We start from the raw sequence: 20,524 nt of genomic DNA, 5'->3' as shown, positions 1-20,524 counted from the left end.
AAAGTACAAAAAAAACCTGCTGAAGGAATTTGACACTGTGCATTTATTTGACTCAAGGTAAGCAGCATTATACCGAAGCATTAGCTAAACAACCTCTATTCTGTATCTGCCGGTATTACTCCAGTTAATCAATTTCTCTTGGTGAAAAAGTATCAAATTTGATTACCTCACTGACGGGCATTGGGTCTGTACAAAGTGTTGCACAGCTGAAGGAAGCTGCTGGGAAGCTCAGTCACGGGCAAAAAGAGTGGGAAGCCACAGCCCTGACTCAGGAGGCAAATGTATTGCAGCATGAATGTATTTGCTACATAGATGGAGGAGTGATTGAGAGCTTCTGATCACCATAATTCATGCATACACTGTCTTGAGTCACTGGCAGCAGTTGAGTAAGCAAACTACCCAGTAATATATTGGTTTGTTTATTAAATGCAGATAAAAATGTATATGTAAATAAATGAGCAGTCACTAATTGTTATTATATGCTCATTTTATTGGAAAGAGACAGAATATTTACCAAAAATCCAGAAAAAAAAATACATCACATAAAAGTTATGAATTAATTTGCGTGTCATTGAGTGACGTAAGTATTTGTGCGCTTTCTTTCGAGCCTTCTCTGAATCATTTAAATGTTTACAGTCAAACTGAAGACAGGGCTGTACACGTGCCTTCTTAAGCAGGGGGACCTGCAAGATTTCAGTCCATTACGTAGTGTGTTACCGGTGTTCTTGGTGACTGTGGTCCCAACTGCCTTTAGATCATTAACAACCTCTTCTTGTGTGGTTTTGGGCTAATCCACTACTTTTCTCATATTAATACTCGGCCTACGAGGCACGATCTTGCATGAAGCTCCAAATTCAATTTCTTTTATTTCCAAATAATCTTGCAAACAGTTGTCACCTTCTCATCTTCTTGCTGATGGTCTTGTAGCCCGTTCTACCTTCTTGTGCAGGTCTAAAGTCTTGTCCCTGACATCCTTTGACAGAAAAATCTGAGAATGGAAGAAACTGATTTTTGTGAGCAGGTGTGCTTAAATACAGTAGATCAGCGGTCCCCAACCCCCGGGCCGGTCCGTGAGTCGTTTGGTACCGGGCCGCGAGAGTTGAACCTCGGGTGTGAAATTTATGGTTTTCAGGGTTTTTATCGTTAACTCGGTTTCCCTGGGTCTTTTCCCGTGTTGTAGTTGTGTGTCTTGTTTTGAAAGAAATACTTACACATTACCATAGCGACCGAGAGCATTAAAGGGCAGAGAGGAGGATGTTACTCTCAATGTTGTTGCCGCATTTTCAGGAGGACGCTGCTAATAAAGTTACACAATTACACAGTGAATTCACATTTATTATTATATTTGCAAGATACCACAGTTTTTGTCTTGGTCGTTTCATTTTATTTTGTTGTATTTATCCGCGACACCTTAAAGGCCGGTCCATGAAAATATTGTCTGACATTAAAATGTTCCGTGGGACAAAAAAGGTTGGGGACCGCTGCTGTAGATGAGATCGGAAGCATCTGTTATTGAGTAATTAACTGATTGATTGATTGTAATGGAAGCCAGAATTCCAGCTTTTTTGTAGGATATCGAATACTTATTTCACTCAATGACATGAAAATTAATGTCTAACTTTTATGTAATGGAGTTTTTCTTCTGACTGTTTGGTTGATGATCTGTCTCCATTAAAATGAAAAACCAGAAAAATTAGAAATTCAGCAGGAGATCAAATAATTATATGCCCCACTTTCCCTGAAGTTATTTTAAATTACCTAAATTGGATGTTTAGCAGCTGATATCAGGACATATTAAGTCCGTTAGGCCTTGAAATGTGAGTCCAAGTGCTCACAAGTAACCACAGTGAGATCGCTGAGAGTGAGTTTCTTGGTCGTCTTGAGACCAAGATCTGCTTTGTTACTAGTGAAAAGGTCATCTTGCCCATCTGCAGAAACCACAACACATAAAAGGTTGCATTTAGTTCAACCATCCAGAGGATCATATTATAAATTTTCTTCTCATTTACTCTTCTCTACCTTTACTGATAGGCCAAGCAAAAGAAGTGGAAGAAACTGATATGGAAACCTCAAAGGTAGGATGTATCTCAAAAGCATAAGACACACGCAGCAGTGATATTGTGTGGCAGCTTGGGTGTGAGTCATGTCTTTAAGGATAAACAGTACTTTCTAGCACATCATGCAGTCCTTCATTCTCTAAATGTACTCGCCTATAATATCATGTTTTTAATAAAAAAATAATTTCTTGACATAAAGACCTGCAAGTTATTACCTCTGAAAATGCCATGCTCAGATTCACCAACAGAGGGCACTGTTTTGACATGTCTTAAATCCCAAGATGCATTTCTGCCTCCCATCAGCTTCTTATGGTCCTCAGATTTCACAGTGAGGAAGATCCAGGAGCAAAACTGCTGTTGCATCATTTAACGAGGCGAAGTCAGCATTGTCCTTTGCGGGAGCACAACCCAGTTATGTGAAACTGTGCTTGTTCTTGCATCCAGAATCTAACTACCCAAAAGCCTCGCTGAAAGGACATGGCTGTAGGCAAACTGGAAAGATTAAAAAAGAAGTTACTCGCCACTGATTATGCAATATCAGTTTATTAGTGAAGGGAGGTTTTACTCAGCCTGTCTATAATTGCGCAGGATCTTCTGTCTTATTTCCTAGTGTTTTGGGAGTCACTCACTCAGGACTAAATCTCAGAATATCTTTGTTTCAGTTCTGCTTCTTGATTAACTTTCTCTCGAGAGTCCTTTCCTGGCACCGCCGTATCCCATTCTTATCCAGTTTATAATAAAATTTCACGATTGCTTAAAGCATTTACATCAGAATCAATTCCCTGCACATGATTATTAGCAGCAGCAGATTATGTTGTCAGTAACACCGTACTTTATTTGTTTCTGATTTGTATGAAAGTTAGCCGGAGCATTTGCAAAAAAATTCCTCATAACATTAAGTCATTAGAGGACTTTGTCCCTCTCCCTCTAATTTGACCTTATTGATGTAATCCACTGTTTCCAGTTTTCACCCACAAAATAGGCTTGTTGCGTAAATAAAAGAAAGAAGAAGAGAGAGGAGTGCATCAATGCAAAACTGAGACCTTGTTGTTGCTTTGTCACCGTGAGTGACACAGATCAGTTGTGTGGCTCAAAATAGCTCAAACGTAGTTGCTGAATGCCTTGTTGACGACAGTGGCATAGCAACGAGTAGTACGCAGCGTGTGTGTGTGTGTGTGTGTGTGTGTGTGTGTGTGTGTGTGTGTGTGTTTGTGCTCAGGTGGGCCTTAGCATTTTGTTTCACGGACTACATCTGTGTGTCTATGTGAAGAAAGCACCCAAGGTCCACATGTGGCCCTGAAGCAGCAGTTTGGGCTGCTTCTGATGGTAGCAGGGTCGTCTCTGTGGCAACAGCCCTGACTGACTAGAAGTGAGGGTTGTCGGGGAGGGGTCAGTCAATATCTCTCCACCCAATACCTTATCTCGCCACTGCTCTATAGCCAGAGTCCTTTCATATAAAAATAGCATCCCTCGCTCAGCCTTCAAGCTTTTGCTTCAGAGCGGACGAGTGTTTGCACGTCATTGGCACTTAAATACCACCGATAAACGCGCTAATGTAGACCGAACGCCATCATAGGGTGTACACTAGACTTCAAGTTAAACCTAAGCAGATTTATTTCGGGTTGCTAAAAGGACATGAGCAAGAGCTCGAGGACACAGATGGGTTATTCTTTCACTCATTGGGGCCTCTGAGTGTTTCCAATGTTGAATAAGCTCTCTGACAAAACCTCATCTGATTGTGCTGGCGTCCACACCACCGCATTTCTCACTTCTTAAAGACAAGGTCATGTGGACCCATTTCATACACAGACACAAAGAAAGATGTTGGTGACAGTGAGAAGGTTTTTGATTCATGCCAAAACAAATCAAGTACTGATAATAAAAAAATGAACAGAGACCAATCAGTGTTCAGACAATTTGAGCTACTTTAATCTTGGGTATATATAATGAAACATTACTTTCCAGTAAATGGAAAACACGGCTTCCCCAGACGACTCTTTGACATTTCCGTCCTTAGACAAAAGTGTCAGCAATGCAGTGTTACAGCAGCAGCTAAAATCTATACCGTACACTACTGGGTGTGGACTAGATCTGGAGAGATCAGCGAAACCTGATCTGTGTCATGACATCATTTTTCTGAATGGCGCGTCTGTGTATTTGAGGAGCTCAGGGTCATGGAAGTGATGAGTCACTGATGTGGTGCATAACCGTTTAGAGAGTAGACGTTACATATCATGATTAGTGAATTGTTAGAACCTCAAGGAGTTACGATTCGTGAAGTCAAATGTTTCAGACCTCTCACGCAATTTATTCCTTCAAAGGTCAATGCACTTCATTAAAAGCCTCTTAAAAGATGCCCAGTAGCTGCATTTCAGCCAAAAGAAGCGTGTTTTAATATCATGTGTTAGCATAAGTTTCCAAGCTAAAATGCTTTTTCTGCTCCATCCATTAGTCAGCTATACCATATGTGTGTTTTAATATTGTGTGTTTTAAAATATATATACACACAAATTTAGGTTGGAGGCACTTCTCTGTTCTCAAATACATATAGAGATGCATAAGAGAGAGGTTTTTTTAATAAACTACACAAGAAAAAAGAAAATGTAAGTCAGAAGTTTTTCAAAAAGATTGAATATCAGTATGTCACACGTTATATGAGTGAGGCTGCCAATAAATGAAACAGCATTGAGGTTTATCATAAGCATCTTCTTAAACTACTCAGGATGGGAGGCGAGCAGAGCTCACACAGTGGCTGCTAAAATCATTTCAAGCATCATTAGCAGCTTACAGCAGGAAGGAGATTGAAGACCAAGTACAGTAGTTTAGTTAGTAGTAAATATATTACATAAATATATTACAAGGTGTCAGTTTGCAATTTGAAAATGTTTGAAACACACTCAGTAATGACCTGAGGAAATATGTAATTTTTACTGATGGGAATGACTGAGTGACACCATCAGATGTCCTCCATTCCCACTGTTGGTGGGAGTGGAGCTGCCATCGATCAATTTTATGAAAAGTTAATCAAGAAGTACAATGGGCCTCATTTACGAACTGTGCATGTGCACAGATCTGTGCACAGATAATGCTTAAAGGTTTTTCGCACACAAATCAATGATTTATCAATGGTTTTTATTTTTTCAGACCAAAATTTGTTCATATTTTCCCGAAAAAATGTCCCTCTGACCAGTGAAGGCCTGGCAGGCTTAAGACATGTAAAGTATTAAGTGTTCAACAGGAATGCTACTACTAGTATTTTCTTCTTATTGTTGTTGTTGTTGCCTTTTGGTCATTTTTTTCAATGCTGCCTAAAAGACCATAAGCCACAAAGTGCTTAGAATTGCAACTAAATAAAGCAACAACAAAAAAAGACTGAATATCAGAAAACTAAACACTAAAGGAAACGTGTAGGCTTTTATCTTTTAATTTAAATCTATTCCAGTATTCCTTATCTGATCTCACCCAATGTTGTCTTAATTTGATCTCTTACAGTCTAATTTTTTGGCACTATCCCAGGGAAGCTGGAGAAACTGCATTTTCTTTTTCCCCTGTTACAGTGAGTTTCTCATCTCCTGCTGACAGATCACTCTTTTGTCCTCCACCTGTTAGTCTTTTCTTACCTTTCTTTTTCTCGCTTTTTTTTTTTACTACCAGAGTATCTGTTTAATTTTAAAAGATACTCAACCCTCTGTTATTGTAGCCTGAGCCATGCTTTTTTATTTGTTTGTTTTATTTGTTTTGTTTTTTGTTTTTCATGACTCCCATGGAACCACTTTTGTAACCTTTGTCTTTTCTGACTTCCTCTTTGGACATAATAGTTTTAGTTCTGCCAGTCTGCTTCACATATATGTAGCTTGCACAACACTGTTGGTTCAAAATGAATCTGATGTACTAACAAGTGCACAGTTGTAAGAACAAAATAAGCTGGGTGTGCACGTGTAAGAAACCTGACGGTAATTTTGCATGCACACTTTTTTGTGCAGGGTAGGAATGTTTCCATGCATATATTTGTAAATGAAGGCCAATATCTCAAAACCACGATTAAGCTCGACCGGAGCTAAAAAATTGGTCCACCCATATTATTTAAAAGCTGTTAGCTTACAAACTAGTTTATTTCCACATGTTTTGGGCTATTTATCAAATATTCAAACTGGTGTTATTTTTCACTCTGTTTTGCTGAAAAACAGTGAAATGATTTGAAATGAAATTATGGATTAAATCCAGATTTAGATCATAAAAGAAAAAGACCTACAACTCTACCAGACTCCAGCTACCATGTTACTGTTTATAGTGTGTTGTCTACTCAATCCTCAAGCCTACACCCACGTTGTTGTTTAGGTTTTTAATCCCCAAATCCCGTTCTCCTCCTTTTCTCTTCTTTGTTTAGTAATTATGGATGTGTGCGTTGCAGGTTTGCTTTAAAAGAAACATCGACCCATTTCCACCTTGCTTGTTTCAGCAGAAACAGGAAGTGGAAGGCTGTGTTTTTAGAGAGCGCTTTAATGTCAGCACGTGCAGTACTTTGTTCTTTTATTCATGGCACACGTGCCAAGCAGGCAGAAGGCCATCTGTACTTCACTTTATCACTTTGTGGGTCAACCTGATATTGAACGTGATGACTGTCCCTTTGCAGTGTTGCTTGATTCTTGCCGTTAAACATAATGTGTATTTTACCATCGGATCAGTCTGGTTTTCCTTACACTACTTTTATTTTTATGTCAGTGTTGGCCGTCTGCATATTGTCTCTTCTGTCCTCGGTGCGATGCCTGCTGCTTGTGTGTTTTCAACAGAATATTAAATTTCACTAAGCCATCCTGAGCTGATGTTTGTTGTGTGCTGTTGTCCAATGTTTGCATCTGTTCAGACTTATTCTTACTGTGAGACGTTGCCCGTGTCCCTGGCTTATCTGCTGCTTCTGTTAGTCGTGCACATCAGCTTGTATCGCTGTGTCATCATCTCATCTCAACATCGCTCATATGACTTTTAAGGGTTTTATTCATTCCTCTTCATGTTATAATCATGACCGTTTAGTAATGTTTGAGTTCACATGCTGATTTTGATATTTTTCACTGGTTTGGTTTTCATCTTATTCCAGATCTAATGTTTTCACTGTTTCTCTTTTTTTTTTTTCTTCTTTCAAACAACAAACTACAAAGAAATACTATTGTTGATGTGTACCCACGTGCAATGTATGCCTGTGTTTGCGGGCTGTGAAAGTGTGCTCTCTCTCCCCACACTGTGACCTTGAGAACTCGGATTATCCAACATGGTCAGTTAATCGATAAACAAAACTGTCAGCTGGTCACATGACCACCAATTCCCCCCTCAGTGGTCACAGAGTAAAGATGAACGTGGGAGGGTCATCCATCTTGACAGAAACCAGTGCGAGAGTAATCCATTCTCAGCTTCAGAGTAAGAAATGCCCTGTGGGCAGAATGAGTGAGTCACACTCACCACACCATCCAATCCCACAAGGCAGTGTAGAGGGATTAATGCAGATTATCTGCCAATGCTATTCTTAGATATAAATGAAAAATCTCTGGACCAGATTATGGTTCAAGGAATGCTAAAAAAGAAGCTGAGAAATCACATGACCAGTGTTTTGCAGACTTACAAGGAACTACTATCCGTAACGCCTATTCAATAAAATACTGTATTAGTGTAAATAAACATAAAATTGCATGTCTTTGGGTGAAAAAAGGAAATATCGAACACATTATTTATTTAACATTTAAAGCTTATTTTAGAATTTATCCTGACAATAAGTCATTTTTCCTTATCCCAGATTGAATACTTTTTTAATAACACTTTATCTGAACATAACAAATATTTTTCTGCAGAAAACTCAGCTACTCAGTGACCAGCAGGTGGCATCGGTGAGAGTCAAACAGTCAGTGACTGTTTGACTCTTCACCAGAGGAGCTGTCCTTTCAGCACCCCGTGTCTCCTGTGTCTGAGCTCAAGCCCTGTCAAGATTCAAACTACAGATACACACGAAGAAACCTGCGTTACAGAAAAATCAGTGAAGTTTACAAAGGCAACAGAACTAGTAAAATGTCACAGAGACCCATCTGGTGATAGTGACAGAAATTAACAATGCATGCTCCGTGTTGCAGCAGTTTTACAATAGCTGGGTCGTCATGTTCTGCTTTCATTAAAGACTGAAAGCCTTGGCAGGTGACATCTCACTCCCTAATCTGTGAAAGACTCCCTGGAATTTTCCAGAAATCATGACCGCCACTAATCTTACATGGAACATATTCACATCATTATTTTTTTAATTATTTTTATTTATTTATTTATTTAGTTCCCTGGTGTTTTTTTAGCAATCTAAAATAAGGTGGGCACCATATGGCCGCTGTGTGAGATGAGTCTTTTTATTTGAATGAAGTTCAAGCTCTCACAGCTTCAGCCTGGGAGAGCGATTAGAGTGCTCTCACCTCACTTCCTTCCCTCCTTTCCTTTCCTCACTTCTTGCCCCTTTCTCCACAGTCCTATTGCATTCACATTAGCTGCGAATGCTGGCTAACAATAGAGAAAGAGGCTGTCCATCTGTCTGCTCTTGCCCACTCCTGGTGAAGAGATGAAAGTTGCACTCACTGAGCGTTGTCACTGTGAGAGTTTTTCATGATAAAAGTAATCACAGTGGGGTCTGGGGGGCTTTTGAGAGTGAGCAGCTGCTATCTATTCCCTCTTTTAGTCATGGAGCACACTTTGCAATCCTCCGAGATAAGACATGCTCAAAGATGAATTTATGCTGCTGATATATTATAGACATTAGAAATTATTTGCCAGATTACTGTAAAATAATGTATAGCAGCTCAGAATCATTCACAAAACCACAAAAAATATAGATTTTCAAAAATCTTGCATGTTTACGTTATTCAGCACTTCTTAATGTGTACATTAGCAACCACATACACACACAGTAACCCACCAGTTAGCAAGCTCCATCCAGAGATGGTGTATGGGTGCATGATGTAGACATAGATACCTGCTAAGTAATGCTAAGTAACGTGTAAAATATTAGAAGCGGTGAAGGTTAACTGATTTAAACCTATTTTTGATCAATATGTGTTCCCAAATACTCGATATAGAGATATAAGTTCTAGGCTCACATTTGAGTAGATTATGATGTTGTTCCCTCTCTCCTACATATAACTTCTGAGTTGTTACAGTTCAGAGCATGATTGCATTGCCATAAATAGATGGGTTGTTATACATCCGCTGCCATGCCTCATACTTTAATCAGAAGTCTCTGTGGCATTAATGTAACACAAGCAGCATTATAGCAACACAGGAGTTTTCTATGTGTGTAGTGAGGTGCTGGCTTAGAACTGTCTTTAACTTTGGCCTACTGTCTGTGACTGGAGCATATTAATGTTATTCCCAGACTGAAGTACTCAAGTTTATCTGTATTATGTGCGTGCTATTATTTTATTTATTGGTCAGGCATGTGGTCACTCATGTGGCAACATCTACATTTTAGAAATCAAAGTGAGTGATTGAAGGTCAGTGGCTCAGGCTGAGTTCAATAATAACTTATTATAACTGTATACTGTGCTTTAATAAAACTGCTTACACAGTGTTTAACCATAGGTTGTGATAATAAAACAAATGTATTCAAACAACAACAGAAAAAGACATCTCTCAATCCAAAACAAACATGTTTTAGTAAAATAAGAGGTCTACATTCGAATCAGAATCAGAATGCTTTATTCATAATTGAGGAAATTAGTAGAATTGTTATTCTAGATCTTTAGAGCATGTGTGTGTTGCATCTGTTATGGTATTAGTCACCCCTAATGAGGTGTAATTCGTGTGCAGTGCTTTAAGAAGATTAAACGGGAAGAATGAGCTGCACCTTCACCCAGCGTCGGTGCTAAAGTCAGTCAGTTTTTGATGACAGCTTCTGTTAAACTGAATGATCAGCTGCTCTCTGACCCCTGTGGCCTCAAGTGATCAAGGGAAGAGATTAGGCAGCTACTTTTGTGTTCAGTGGACCGCAAAGCTTGAAAGCGTGAAATACTCAACCATTCGTTTATGTGTCTTTTTTTTATATTAGTGGCTTTTGCTATATTTTACAGGCATTCAGTGGCTGCAAGGCACAGACTGTAGTTCAAAGATGAGAGAGACAGATTTGTCACTCAACATTTCTGGATATTTTCTTCAGGAAGTTGAGTTATCATTTATAGATCATCAACCTGCTGCTCACTGATATAGTTGAAGATTAAAATTATTGAGCTCAGTGTTATGATGTTCATGCACTAAGCCTAACAGGGCTGTAATAGTAACATATGATTCTGAAGGGGACCAATCGCCCTTTTTCTCAAATATCCTCAAAATATCCCCCGCCATATGTTGGTAATATAATGAAAAGTTTTTGCTGTTACTACTACCACGCACCAGTGCATGAAAAATAATGAACAAATTGAATCATTATAATAATCATAAATTCCCATAACTAAAATATACTCTAGTTTTTTGAGTGGTTTGTTGCTTTAGCTTAGCAGAAGCTGCTGCTAAAAAAAGCCACGTGGAGGTATAATAAATTCTCTCCAGTGTATTTTTAAAAAAAAAAAAAAAAAAAACTACAAATCTTTTGGAAAACTAGAATAACAGCATACTATACTCACTGGCTAGGTTGGATAGTTCCCATTATTTGTTGATTGGACAGTTATTGCTCACAGACTTATGAACCCAGCACCCAGAACTATCCCCCCACTAATTAGGGCAGTTTGATTTAAAGTCAAGTTACTGCAGTTATAAAACACTTATTAGCCAACTAAGCAAACTGAGTCACCATGAAGGCCATCTGATTCATCATGTGTGCAGGCCACATAGCTATAAACACAAGTACCCCACTACACTCAATGCATTAAGAGATTAACAGGGTTAGCCGCTGACACAGATCAGGGGTGGAGACGAGTACGAGAGGAAAGAATTGCAGCAGGTTCCCTGAAATAATGCTGTTCTCGTATGGTCGGAGTTGAGCACAGGGGTAAATGCAAAGAGGATGTTGTGGCAGGAGCCTACCACCCTGTTCTAGCCCTCTCTGCTGGGCTAGTTATGCTTATCTTGGAGAGAAATAGAGAAAGAGAGCCATCTAGGGAAAAGGACAGAGAGAACAGGAGGGAGGGGGAGGGAGGGTAGAGATCCTGCGCCTGCTCATAGCGAGCACAGCAAGTGCAGCTTTCATCCGCAGCGGAGGCTGAGGCAGAGAGAGTTAGAATGAGCGAACAGAAGCTTGAAGCGACAGTGTGAGAGCCTGATTGAAAGCGGGCCGGGGCTTTAAAGAAAGGAGCAGCAACTAGCCATGTTGGCTTTTATTTGCAATCACTAGCCCTCGTGCTTCTGCTGCATGCTGCAGCTTGCTTTGCGAATGTTGCAGTGCAGGTCACCTCCTTCTCTTTTGGGAAAAATGAGGAACCCCAGGGAGGTGTGAATTTCTGGCACAAGTGCTCAGCACTGCGGCATCTTGATCCGAGCGAAGGAATGTAGCAGAGAGGTTGGAGAAAGCCGAGAGGATCATCCATCCAGACTTTGGTTCCCGACCATCCGTCAGCCTGTGCGTGTCTCTCTTCCCTTCTTCTCCCTGTGCATCTCTCCTGCTCTGTGTATGGGAGGTGAGGCATTGGCAGGCTGTCAGTCAGCATGCGGCGGTGTGAACGGGCAGCCCAGCGCCCACAACACGCTATGGATATCAGACACTCCTCGCTGTACTAATGAAAGGCTTCAAGCTCGCCTGGTAAGAAAAGGCAGAGAAATGTGGCAATCCGAATGTGTGTGTTTGAAATGTTACCGTTATTTCTTCCCCCAAATAGCCGTGAGGCTGTCATGAATGCAAAGCACAACCCAGTCCAGCATCTAGATGTCTGGGGCTAATTTCTCCGTATTTTGTCCTCTGTGGCTGTAATGACATATGTCATCCTAAGATGACATTCTCTTAGTGTGGCTTGATGGATGTTTATTTAGCTGTGCTTATTAAATCGAGCACATATCCATCTGTCTAACACCTGTGTATTTCTACACGCTTATGTAAATCGCTAGAAACTGGCATGTAATGAGGGCTAGATCAGGACCAGTAAGCTGTGACCAGAGCGTGTGCATCCGGTGGGGCCAATGTGGTGTAGCGTGCTTTTTCCGCTGTGACTATAGCGACCCTGCTCTGCTCCCCTCTGGCTGGCTCAGTGTGAAGGGAGCAACTGAGGAGAGACACTCACGTGGCTGCCTGGAAAAGAGCAGGCACATGCTCCCTCGGTCTCTTCCCGGCTTTCGCTCTCGCCTTCCTCCCTGCCTGTTTTCCTGCTCCTTCCTTATCACAGATAGACACACAGATTCAGCACCAGCAAGTGATTCTACTCTCACTTTCTTTTCTAGCCTGTCTTGCTGCACTGTGCACTCCCTGTGCACTCTTCTATCGTCCGTCTTTTTATCCTCTCCTCCCCCTGTGTTTGTTTATGCTCCTCCTCCTCCTCTTGCTTGATATTTTTAGAGACGAATTACGGCACACTGCAGGAAGAAAAAAAACTGGAGGGGGAGCAGTTTCGGCAACGTGCGTCCCGCTTCCTTCCTTCCTTCTCACTTTCCTGCAGGACGTCTTCTTCTTTTTTCCTAATGTCTGTCTTTTATTATCTCCGTTTTCTTGCGTCTCTTCTCTTTTTCATCTCTTTTCTGCTCTCCTTATTTTTTTGTACATTTCAAACATATCACATAAACCTCCAGGTATTTCGAGATGCAGACAGCAGCTTTGAATTTTTCCTTTCAGGCCTTAATAAAACGAATCATATTGAGTGCACGTATGTTCGTATCAGCCAATGTGTCTTCCTGTTTGCATGCATACAGGACCTTTATCATTACATAGGGTAGAAACACTGTTAAACCTGGGTTTGTCCTCTGTTAATCTGTTTGCAGTATCCTGACAGCTTAGGTTACTTTACATTAAATGGCCCTCTGTTAAGAACACCATAGTTCAATACACTGAAGCAACATGTTTGGCTGGCTAGCATGCATGCCTTGGTCTTATGGGGCAGAAATGCATGCACATGCTATTGATGTCTTTATGATCTGTTGCCTGTTTTACATTTATCACTGAGATTATCGAGCACTAAACTCACTACTGTCAGTATTTATGACACTATTCTCCATCCTTCAAGGAGCAATCTGCTTTGGAGGCAAAACAGTGCGACCTGCAGGTCATTCCATACCTCTATCACTTCATTTTGTTATTAAGGTTATAAATCAGAACTGACACTGGACATGCAGTGCTTATTAATCTCAGCGGGATGAGGACATATCTGCGCTCATCAATGTATTAGAGAAATCCAATGTGGGGTTTGTTGATTACTTACTAATCAGAAGACATGGAATAGGGAAGAAGAAGAAGAGAGACAGGATACGTGTGCACATGTTTGTGTGTGTGAGAAAGGGAAGGGGGAAGGAGGGAGATTGCTCAGGATTTGGCGGTGTCCGCAGTGTATGGATGTTTGCTCTTGGTATGACATTTGGCCTGACTTAAATCTGCTCACAAACACACACATTTACTCGCACGCAGATGTGCACATACAGCCAACAGCAGCTGTAGCAACAAGGCACTGACAGCAGGCTAGAGCTGGAGCTTACTCACTGCACGTGGCACGAGCCAGTTGTTGCTGCAGGATAGTTGGACAGACAGTGAGTGTGCAGACTCGCATACAGAAACATGTGTGTTTTGCTTCACCCCAAACATGTCTAGTTAGTTGTTTGGCTCCTCTGTCTGTATAACGATATTACTGATCGTAGGTGGCGAATGCATGCCCTTCCCCTGCTTCGCGTCATGCTCAGACAGCAAGTGGAGCAAGTGGCATTGAGGAGTCGTTCCCCTCTGAGGCTGTAGAACAGAGCTCTGTCCCAACCTCAGCTATCTACATGTATGTGCTGTGTCCGTATACACTGTTGTCATACACAGCAGGGATATTTAGATACTCACACCTAGCAAAGAATTTGCATAGATGCTTTAGATCCTCATGTGCATACATAGAATCCAAAGCCTCGGGCAGTTAATATCCAGTGCTGAGCTCTCTGGGCTATTTTAGGCTGACTTGAAAATTGTAGCTCCCAGGCCTCTGTACAGAGAACATTTAATTTAGTACAGTATATGCATGGTGTTAGAGAGAGAGAAGGAAAAGACTGTGCCTCTGTGTGAACTGCTGATTGTCCAGCTGGTCCTCGAGAACCATTAGAGGTGTCAGATGTGATCGTTAAACCCCCTGCATTGAAAACAAAACCATGAAATGTCGAGAGTCAAAATTTTGTAAGGAATAGGTGCGGCGTCTTGGACCCAGCTGCAGCTTCAGAAATAGAGCACTGCACCAGCAGGCAAGGCCACAGTGGACTTCCAGGTTTACTACAGGGGGCTCCGCAGTGTAGAGAAACTGCAGAAGGCTTTCCCGTCCAGCCTCAGCTGATTATCTCCCTCTCTCTCTTTTGTCCCCCCCATCCCCCTGTTTACTTATTTTATTAGTGCATCCTTGCCACAAGCCATTTGTCATCACCGATTATACTCTGTACTGTTCCCCAGGCTGTATCCGATGCAGCAAGCTTTTTTTTTGCGTCTGCATCGGATGCAGCGTGAGTGGATATGATTGACGAAGCCAGAATCATTGATTCACAAAGTCAATGAAAAACACAGAGATGGTTACATAACAGCACTTAGGGATATAGGAATAATGCTTACAATAGCAGTTCAGGGTTCAGGTTACCCAAGTAGGAAGACTAGGAAGTTTGGTTATATGTAAATAAATGGTAAGAAATAACATTTTAAAAAAGACTTTTTTTAATATATTTCTGCAACCTTAAAGGCCCCACAGTCAGTAGACTATGAATATTTCAGGAACCAGAAAACTTTGTGTGGCGACATATACTTTCCTCTTTCGCCATCAGCCTAAGAACAGTACCTTTACATATCTGTCTCTCACAAAGCCCCTCTAAACAAAGACACTATATATTTTATTAGACTGGGTCATGAAAGTCTTCAGGGCACAAACAGTGGTAGCTCAGTATATAGATGCATAATCCGCAGTAATGTGGAGATGATGCATATTTGTGTCTCTGACATGGGCGGAACTTTTGAGACCATGAAGGACTTGAAAGGTTTGGCATATATTAGAGAGATGAAACATCCAGAGTGACCAGTGAAGTAAAGTTAACATTGATGCAATCGAGATGCTGTATTTTACAGCATTACCTCAGTCAGGTGGAGTAGTTATTAATGTATGTGTCCATATGCACCAGGTTAAATTCAAACAGGTTTTAGGGAATTATTGTGCACAGGGTTTTGTCTAATACTAACTGTCGTGAATAAGAACTTATAGACCAGAAAAGGATGAAAATGTACACACAGAAGACGTTTGTCTAACAAATCTAGTTCTGACAGTATGAATTAACCTTTTAATTTTTTCCATGTAAAGATCACATTCAAGATCATGTGATTACTGGGTGTTGGGAACTGTTGCTTGAAGAACTGGTATTCATTGATTATCATCTTTATTTCTGTAAAACCAATCAATTGCTCGTATCGGCTTAACTTTAGGATAGAAGTGCAGCATAACAGCATGAGAACACCAGGGTGTTCCTGTGTTTCTCATCAAAATATTTACATATTTCAAACATTAGTAGTAACACTACTTACTTATTTGACTTTCAAACTTTCAAACTTCACTTTGTTTCCCTCACCCTACCTCCTGCCCAGAGCTTTGTCACCCAGCCTGCTTCCGCCTGTGTATCCCTTGCAGATGGCAGTGGCTGTGCCACGTCCCACTGGGACAAAGTGTCCTACAGGGGCCTAATCCGGTTGCCACTTTCCCGTCCCTTCCTGTCCCTCTCTGACACCTTGAGTTCTCAAATTACCTCATCAAGCTGTGGTCTGGAATTTAATTTGGCATGTTTAATTATATCAGCGTTTAAAACAGCTTCCTCTACCCAGAGGTGACAGCTTCAATAAGAACCCAAAAATTGTTACAGGCCTGCCTATGTTAGGTTGTCTCACAGAGAGGATAATTAAGCATTTTAATTAAGCCTGGGACTAAAGTCATGCTTGTGGGAAAAGATTTAAATAGTTTTAGGAAAGGTAACCTATATAATGCCCCGCATGTTTTTTTTTTTTTACTGTGTGGACACACTGTACATTGATGCAGAAAGTGTTGTGTCAGTCTTTCAGTCTCCTTTATTTGGTAAAAAAAAAACAACCCCAAAACAAATGGAAACACCGACCATCAGCTTGAACTCTTGAGATTTTTTGATTGCTAATTGCATGTTTAAATACTTTATGTATCAGCACCCCCCCACCCCCCTTCTGACTCACAAACACACCACCCTCCAGCTCTCTCCTTCTCCCGCGACTTGGGAACATTTCAAGTAGCGGTGCACATGAATGGCTTGACAGGCTGCCATGGTAGCTGCACGGCCGACACAGTCAGGCTGACAGACATTTCCGACCCGGCGAGGCATCGTCACATTGGTGTCGTCATGACAACTCTGTAAACAGCACGCCTTCCTCTCAAAAAATCATAGGAGCCTCTAACATTTGTGGTGTGTTTTGCGTACATCATCAGCAAAATTAACTGCATGAAATCAAATGAGTTGTTTTTTTAAACCTGTCAATCATCACCGAGCAAAGGAGCAGCTACGTAAACACGGCTGTTCATTTCATACCATGTCTGTGACTGTGTGGTCAATTTGACCATCTGTGTATCCCCCGGGTTCAACAACAATGAGAACAGAGGTTCTCTAAGTAGGTCACTTGTTGGTGTGAGTCTGGGCGGGCTTATCACGGCACACAGTAGTCCAGCTCAGTGGACCAGCTCCCTTTGTTCCACAGCACAGCTCCGCTGAGCGCTCCCACAGAGGCAGCCAGCAATGCTGCAGCCCCAGGGTCAAGTCTTTCCAGCAGCACAGCTAAAGGTTCAGTTTGCTTCTTTTTACAGACACAGAGGTGATTGCTGACTGCATTAGCCTGCGTGTGTGAATGGATGTGAATGTGAATTCATTACCTTAAAACGACTTTTCCTGGCATGTACATGTGACAGGTTTCTGCTGTTGCAAGCTTATTATAGTCTCACAACAATGTGCAGTGAGAAATCAATCATAGTAATAATTAATGAAGTAGTAAATATAAACAATAATATAATAATAATAATAATTAGAAACCAGTTGTACCTCATTAGGGGTTTCGTTCCAGTCCTATAGCCAAAACCTTTCAGGGCATCAATGATATTCATGATCTGTTTGATTTATAAGAAGGTGTAAATATAATTCATTAAGTTTATTTTAAAGGCTTACAAAGCTGGCATGTGACTGATTGTGTGACTTTATGTTCAGATTTTTTTCAGTTTATTTAAAATAATGTAATCCAGGTCATTCTTGTTCGCACTGTTGCCTCACACCAAGAAGGTCCTGAGTTCGATTCCACCACCTGGTTCGGTGGCCGGCTTCCTCCCTCAGTTAGTGGGGTTAAGTTAATTGGTACATGTTTTACTAATCCCAAATCACACCGGCATAAAAACAGTTCTGTTATGCACGTTTAAAAAGAAAAAAAGACAGTGTGGACACATCCAGATATTGATAGTATTTAATGCTAAGCAGAGGTAGGAAGCACCAACATTAGTTTAACATTGCTATAAAAACTAAATGCAACAAAAATAACAGAAACAGGCCTCAAAACTTCGAGCAGGTCGTGACGTTCAGGAAGCCTGCGACTAATAAGTGAGCTGAGATCCTGGAAGCATCAGACTTGGGTGAAGAGAGGGGACTGAGCCCTTCTACACATGAACACATGAAATAAACAGGAATGCTGCGGCACCCTGTAGCAAAATGGCCATATGAAAATGGAAGTAGTGTGACTATGAGTCATCACTGTGAACAGTTTAGTGGGATTTAGGGATGGTTTATTTTGTTATTTACACATCCACTTCCCCTACTGTGCCATGTGAAATCCGTAAGAGGCCAATCAGTTTTTGTGTGTTTGTGTTTTCTATTTTTTTACCGTTATGACTCAAACGTCCATGTGTAAAGTACTAAATTTGTAAAACTATGTACCTTTATATTCCGTAATTAGAGCTTGAGCATGCATTAATGAAACATCATTAAAGTATAATGTAACTGTCTGTAAAAATAATGTGTTTTCACTGCTTCGGGGGAAAGTACTGTAGGTTCATGTGAAGGTTAAATCAGCGATGCCTTTTATATTCAGGGGCATGTTTGATTATTGCTGCACTCTTTGCTTTAAAATGCAAAACAATCAGAGGTGAGATCAAGTTCAGGAAGCACTCTCCACTACAGCAGGAATGACTAATGACAGGCGTCGCACACGTGTATTACAATGCAAAGTGAACTCTATGGGCTCAAAATGTGGTCATAAATATTTTGTACTTGTAAATCAGGATTTGTATGTGTAAAAAGAATTTGTGCGTGCGTAAAAAAGATTTGTATGTGTAAAAAAGATTTGTATGTGTAAAAAAGATTTGTGTGTGTGTGTAAAAAAAGATTTGTGTGTGCGTAAAAAAGATTTGTGCGTGCGTAAAAAAGATTTGTATGTGTAAAAAGAATTTGTGCGTGTGTAAAAAAAAGATTTGTATGTGTAAAAAGAATTTGTGCGTGCGTAAAAAAGATTTGTATGTGTAAAAAAGATGTGTGTGGACTTAGCCAAAAAAAACCCTGCAAGTTATAAGTACGAATTTTGACCCTATTTTTCTTCCTGTCATCTGATTGGTCAATGTCATGTCAATCACAAATGTAACAATCCAATCAGAGAACAGATGGGTTTGGCTGTCGGAGGGGCACTTTTTTGAACTGCAGGTCCTTGAAGGGAATAAATGCCCTTTTACATGCCAACCCAGCGTTTTCCTTCATCACCACGAAGGAAAACAGTCTGTGGTCGTCCGAGTTTGGTGATTTTTGTGTCACAGGTCTACGTGCTTTATACAGGGACTTCCACAGGGGGGGGGCAGTGTTTTGGAAATGACAGTCTTCATTACAAAGCTTTCTTCGTTATGAATTAGCATACATGTTTTTATTGAACATTTGAAGAACTAGCAAAAAAAACAGAAACTGTTGTAGAGGACATAAAGTCAGAGATAGAAACGACAAGGAGCAGGTGCATCTAGTACAGGTAGAGCTGCTGCAAAAACCCACAGAGCTCAGCAGCCAGCGCAACAAATTCTGGATCCTTTGCTTTTAGTTAGCATTAGCAGCACATCCTGCGTCAGATGTGAAAGGACCTTTATGCTGCGCACTGTGACTCACAGCAATGGTCCCGGGTCAGCCCTGACTTTGTGTTAAACTAATCCTAAAGTAATAATGGTATTTCTAACCACTGACATACCACAACTTTATCCTTTCAACTAGGGCTGTTCGATATAACGATATATATCGGATGACGATATAAAAACGTCTATCGTTTCATTTTACGCTATCGTTTGTTTCGTGGTGTCGCAAAATAAACTGTTTACGGCAATATTTTTTCATTATTTTGATGGTCACTGTAGTGGCTATATTAATTTCCTAAAGTTCTCTCTTTCTCTTATTTTTAATATAACCACACTACAGACGGACAAGCGCTTGTTTTTATGCGTTGTCGTTAGCAACAACGACGGTAAAACCACCTCGTGTCCGCTTATTTTCCACATAAACCTTTCACAATAAAGCTCAAGATCCTGTTGAGACTTTTCAAAATAAACTGAATCACGTGAAAGATGCAGAGTATTTACGGATGAGAAGCAAAAAAGAGCCGTCAGGTGCTAAAAAATAAACCTTACACTCAAACGTTAGAACAGGCTTTTCCCCGCAGCACGCTGTGTAATAAATACTCACAAAGAAAACAGCGGCTGTTACAACCTATGTCTAAAAATGTGTCGTTTCATGCATCAGTTAAAACACTCGATTCCAGGTACGCGACGCCCAGCTGGAAACACTTCACCCAAGTCGAGCTGCCCGACATTCACAGAATTTACAGAAAATGTTACATTTTTGTGATTTATATCGTTATCGGACGATAGATGTCTTAATATCGGGATATGAGATAAGTCCACACACAAATCTTTTTTACACATGCAAATCTTTTTTACGCACGCACAAATTCTTTTTACACATACAAAACTGATTTACAAGTACAAAATATTTATGACCACATTTTGAGCCCATAGAACTGCTTGTATATCTGCGTTAAAATGGATAGCAATGATACAGCTTTTTATTTTAATCTTTATTTATTCATTTGACCATGAGACAAAGTGGAAACACAGAATTCTTTAGGAGCTATGGAGTGACAGACCCACAGATGAATCGCAGGTTAATCCTAAATATTTGTTGGATACATGCAGGGAGCATCAGCAGCTATGATTTGGGTTACTTCTAGTATTAGAAAAAAAACCCACTATGGCTTTGTGTGTGTGTGTGTGTGTGTGTGTGTGGGTGTAAAACATGAAATGTGT

The 20,524-nt window shown here is 40.6% G+C and overlaps 1 protein-coding gene across 18 annotated transcripts in view; it reads left to right on the top strand.

Moving 5' to 3' along the window:
- The window catches only part of gramd1bb (GRAM domain containing 1Bb), a 104,470-nt gene that overhangs the window by 54,338 nt on the left and 29,608 nt on the right, over positions 1-20,524 (top strand). Inside the window, exon 2 of one of the 18 annotated variants that reach the window (XM_025897964.1) lies at positions 2,032-2,075. The exons of 16 other annotated variants lie outside the window; for them this stretch is intronic. In XM_025897964.1, the coding sequence (XP_025753749.1) occupies positions 2,032-2,075 (44 nt within the window). Of the gene's footprint in view, positions 1-2,031; positions 2,076-11,243; positions 11,806-20,524 lie in introns of those variants that run through there. One more of the 18 variants, XM_025897967.1, reaches the window with a different exon arrangement.

The sequence above is a fragment of the Oreochromis niloticus genome, linkage group LG14, assembly GCF_001858045.2.
Source record: "Oreochromis niloticus isolate F11D_XX linkage group LG14, O_niloticus_UMD_NMBU, whole genome shotgun sequence".
NCBI lineage: Eukaryota > Metazoa > Chordata > Actinopteri > Cichliformes > Cichlidae > Oreochromis > Oreochromis niloticus.
This window is presented reverse-complemented; position numbering and strand designations above follow the sequence as displayed.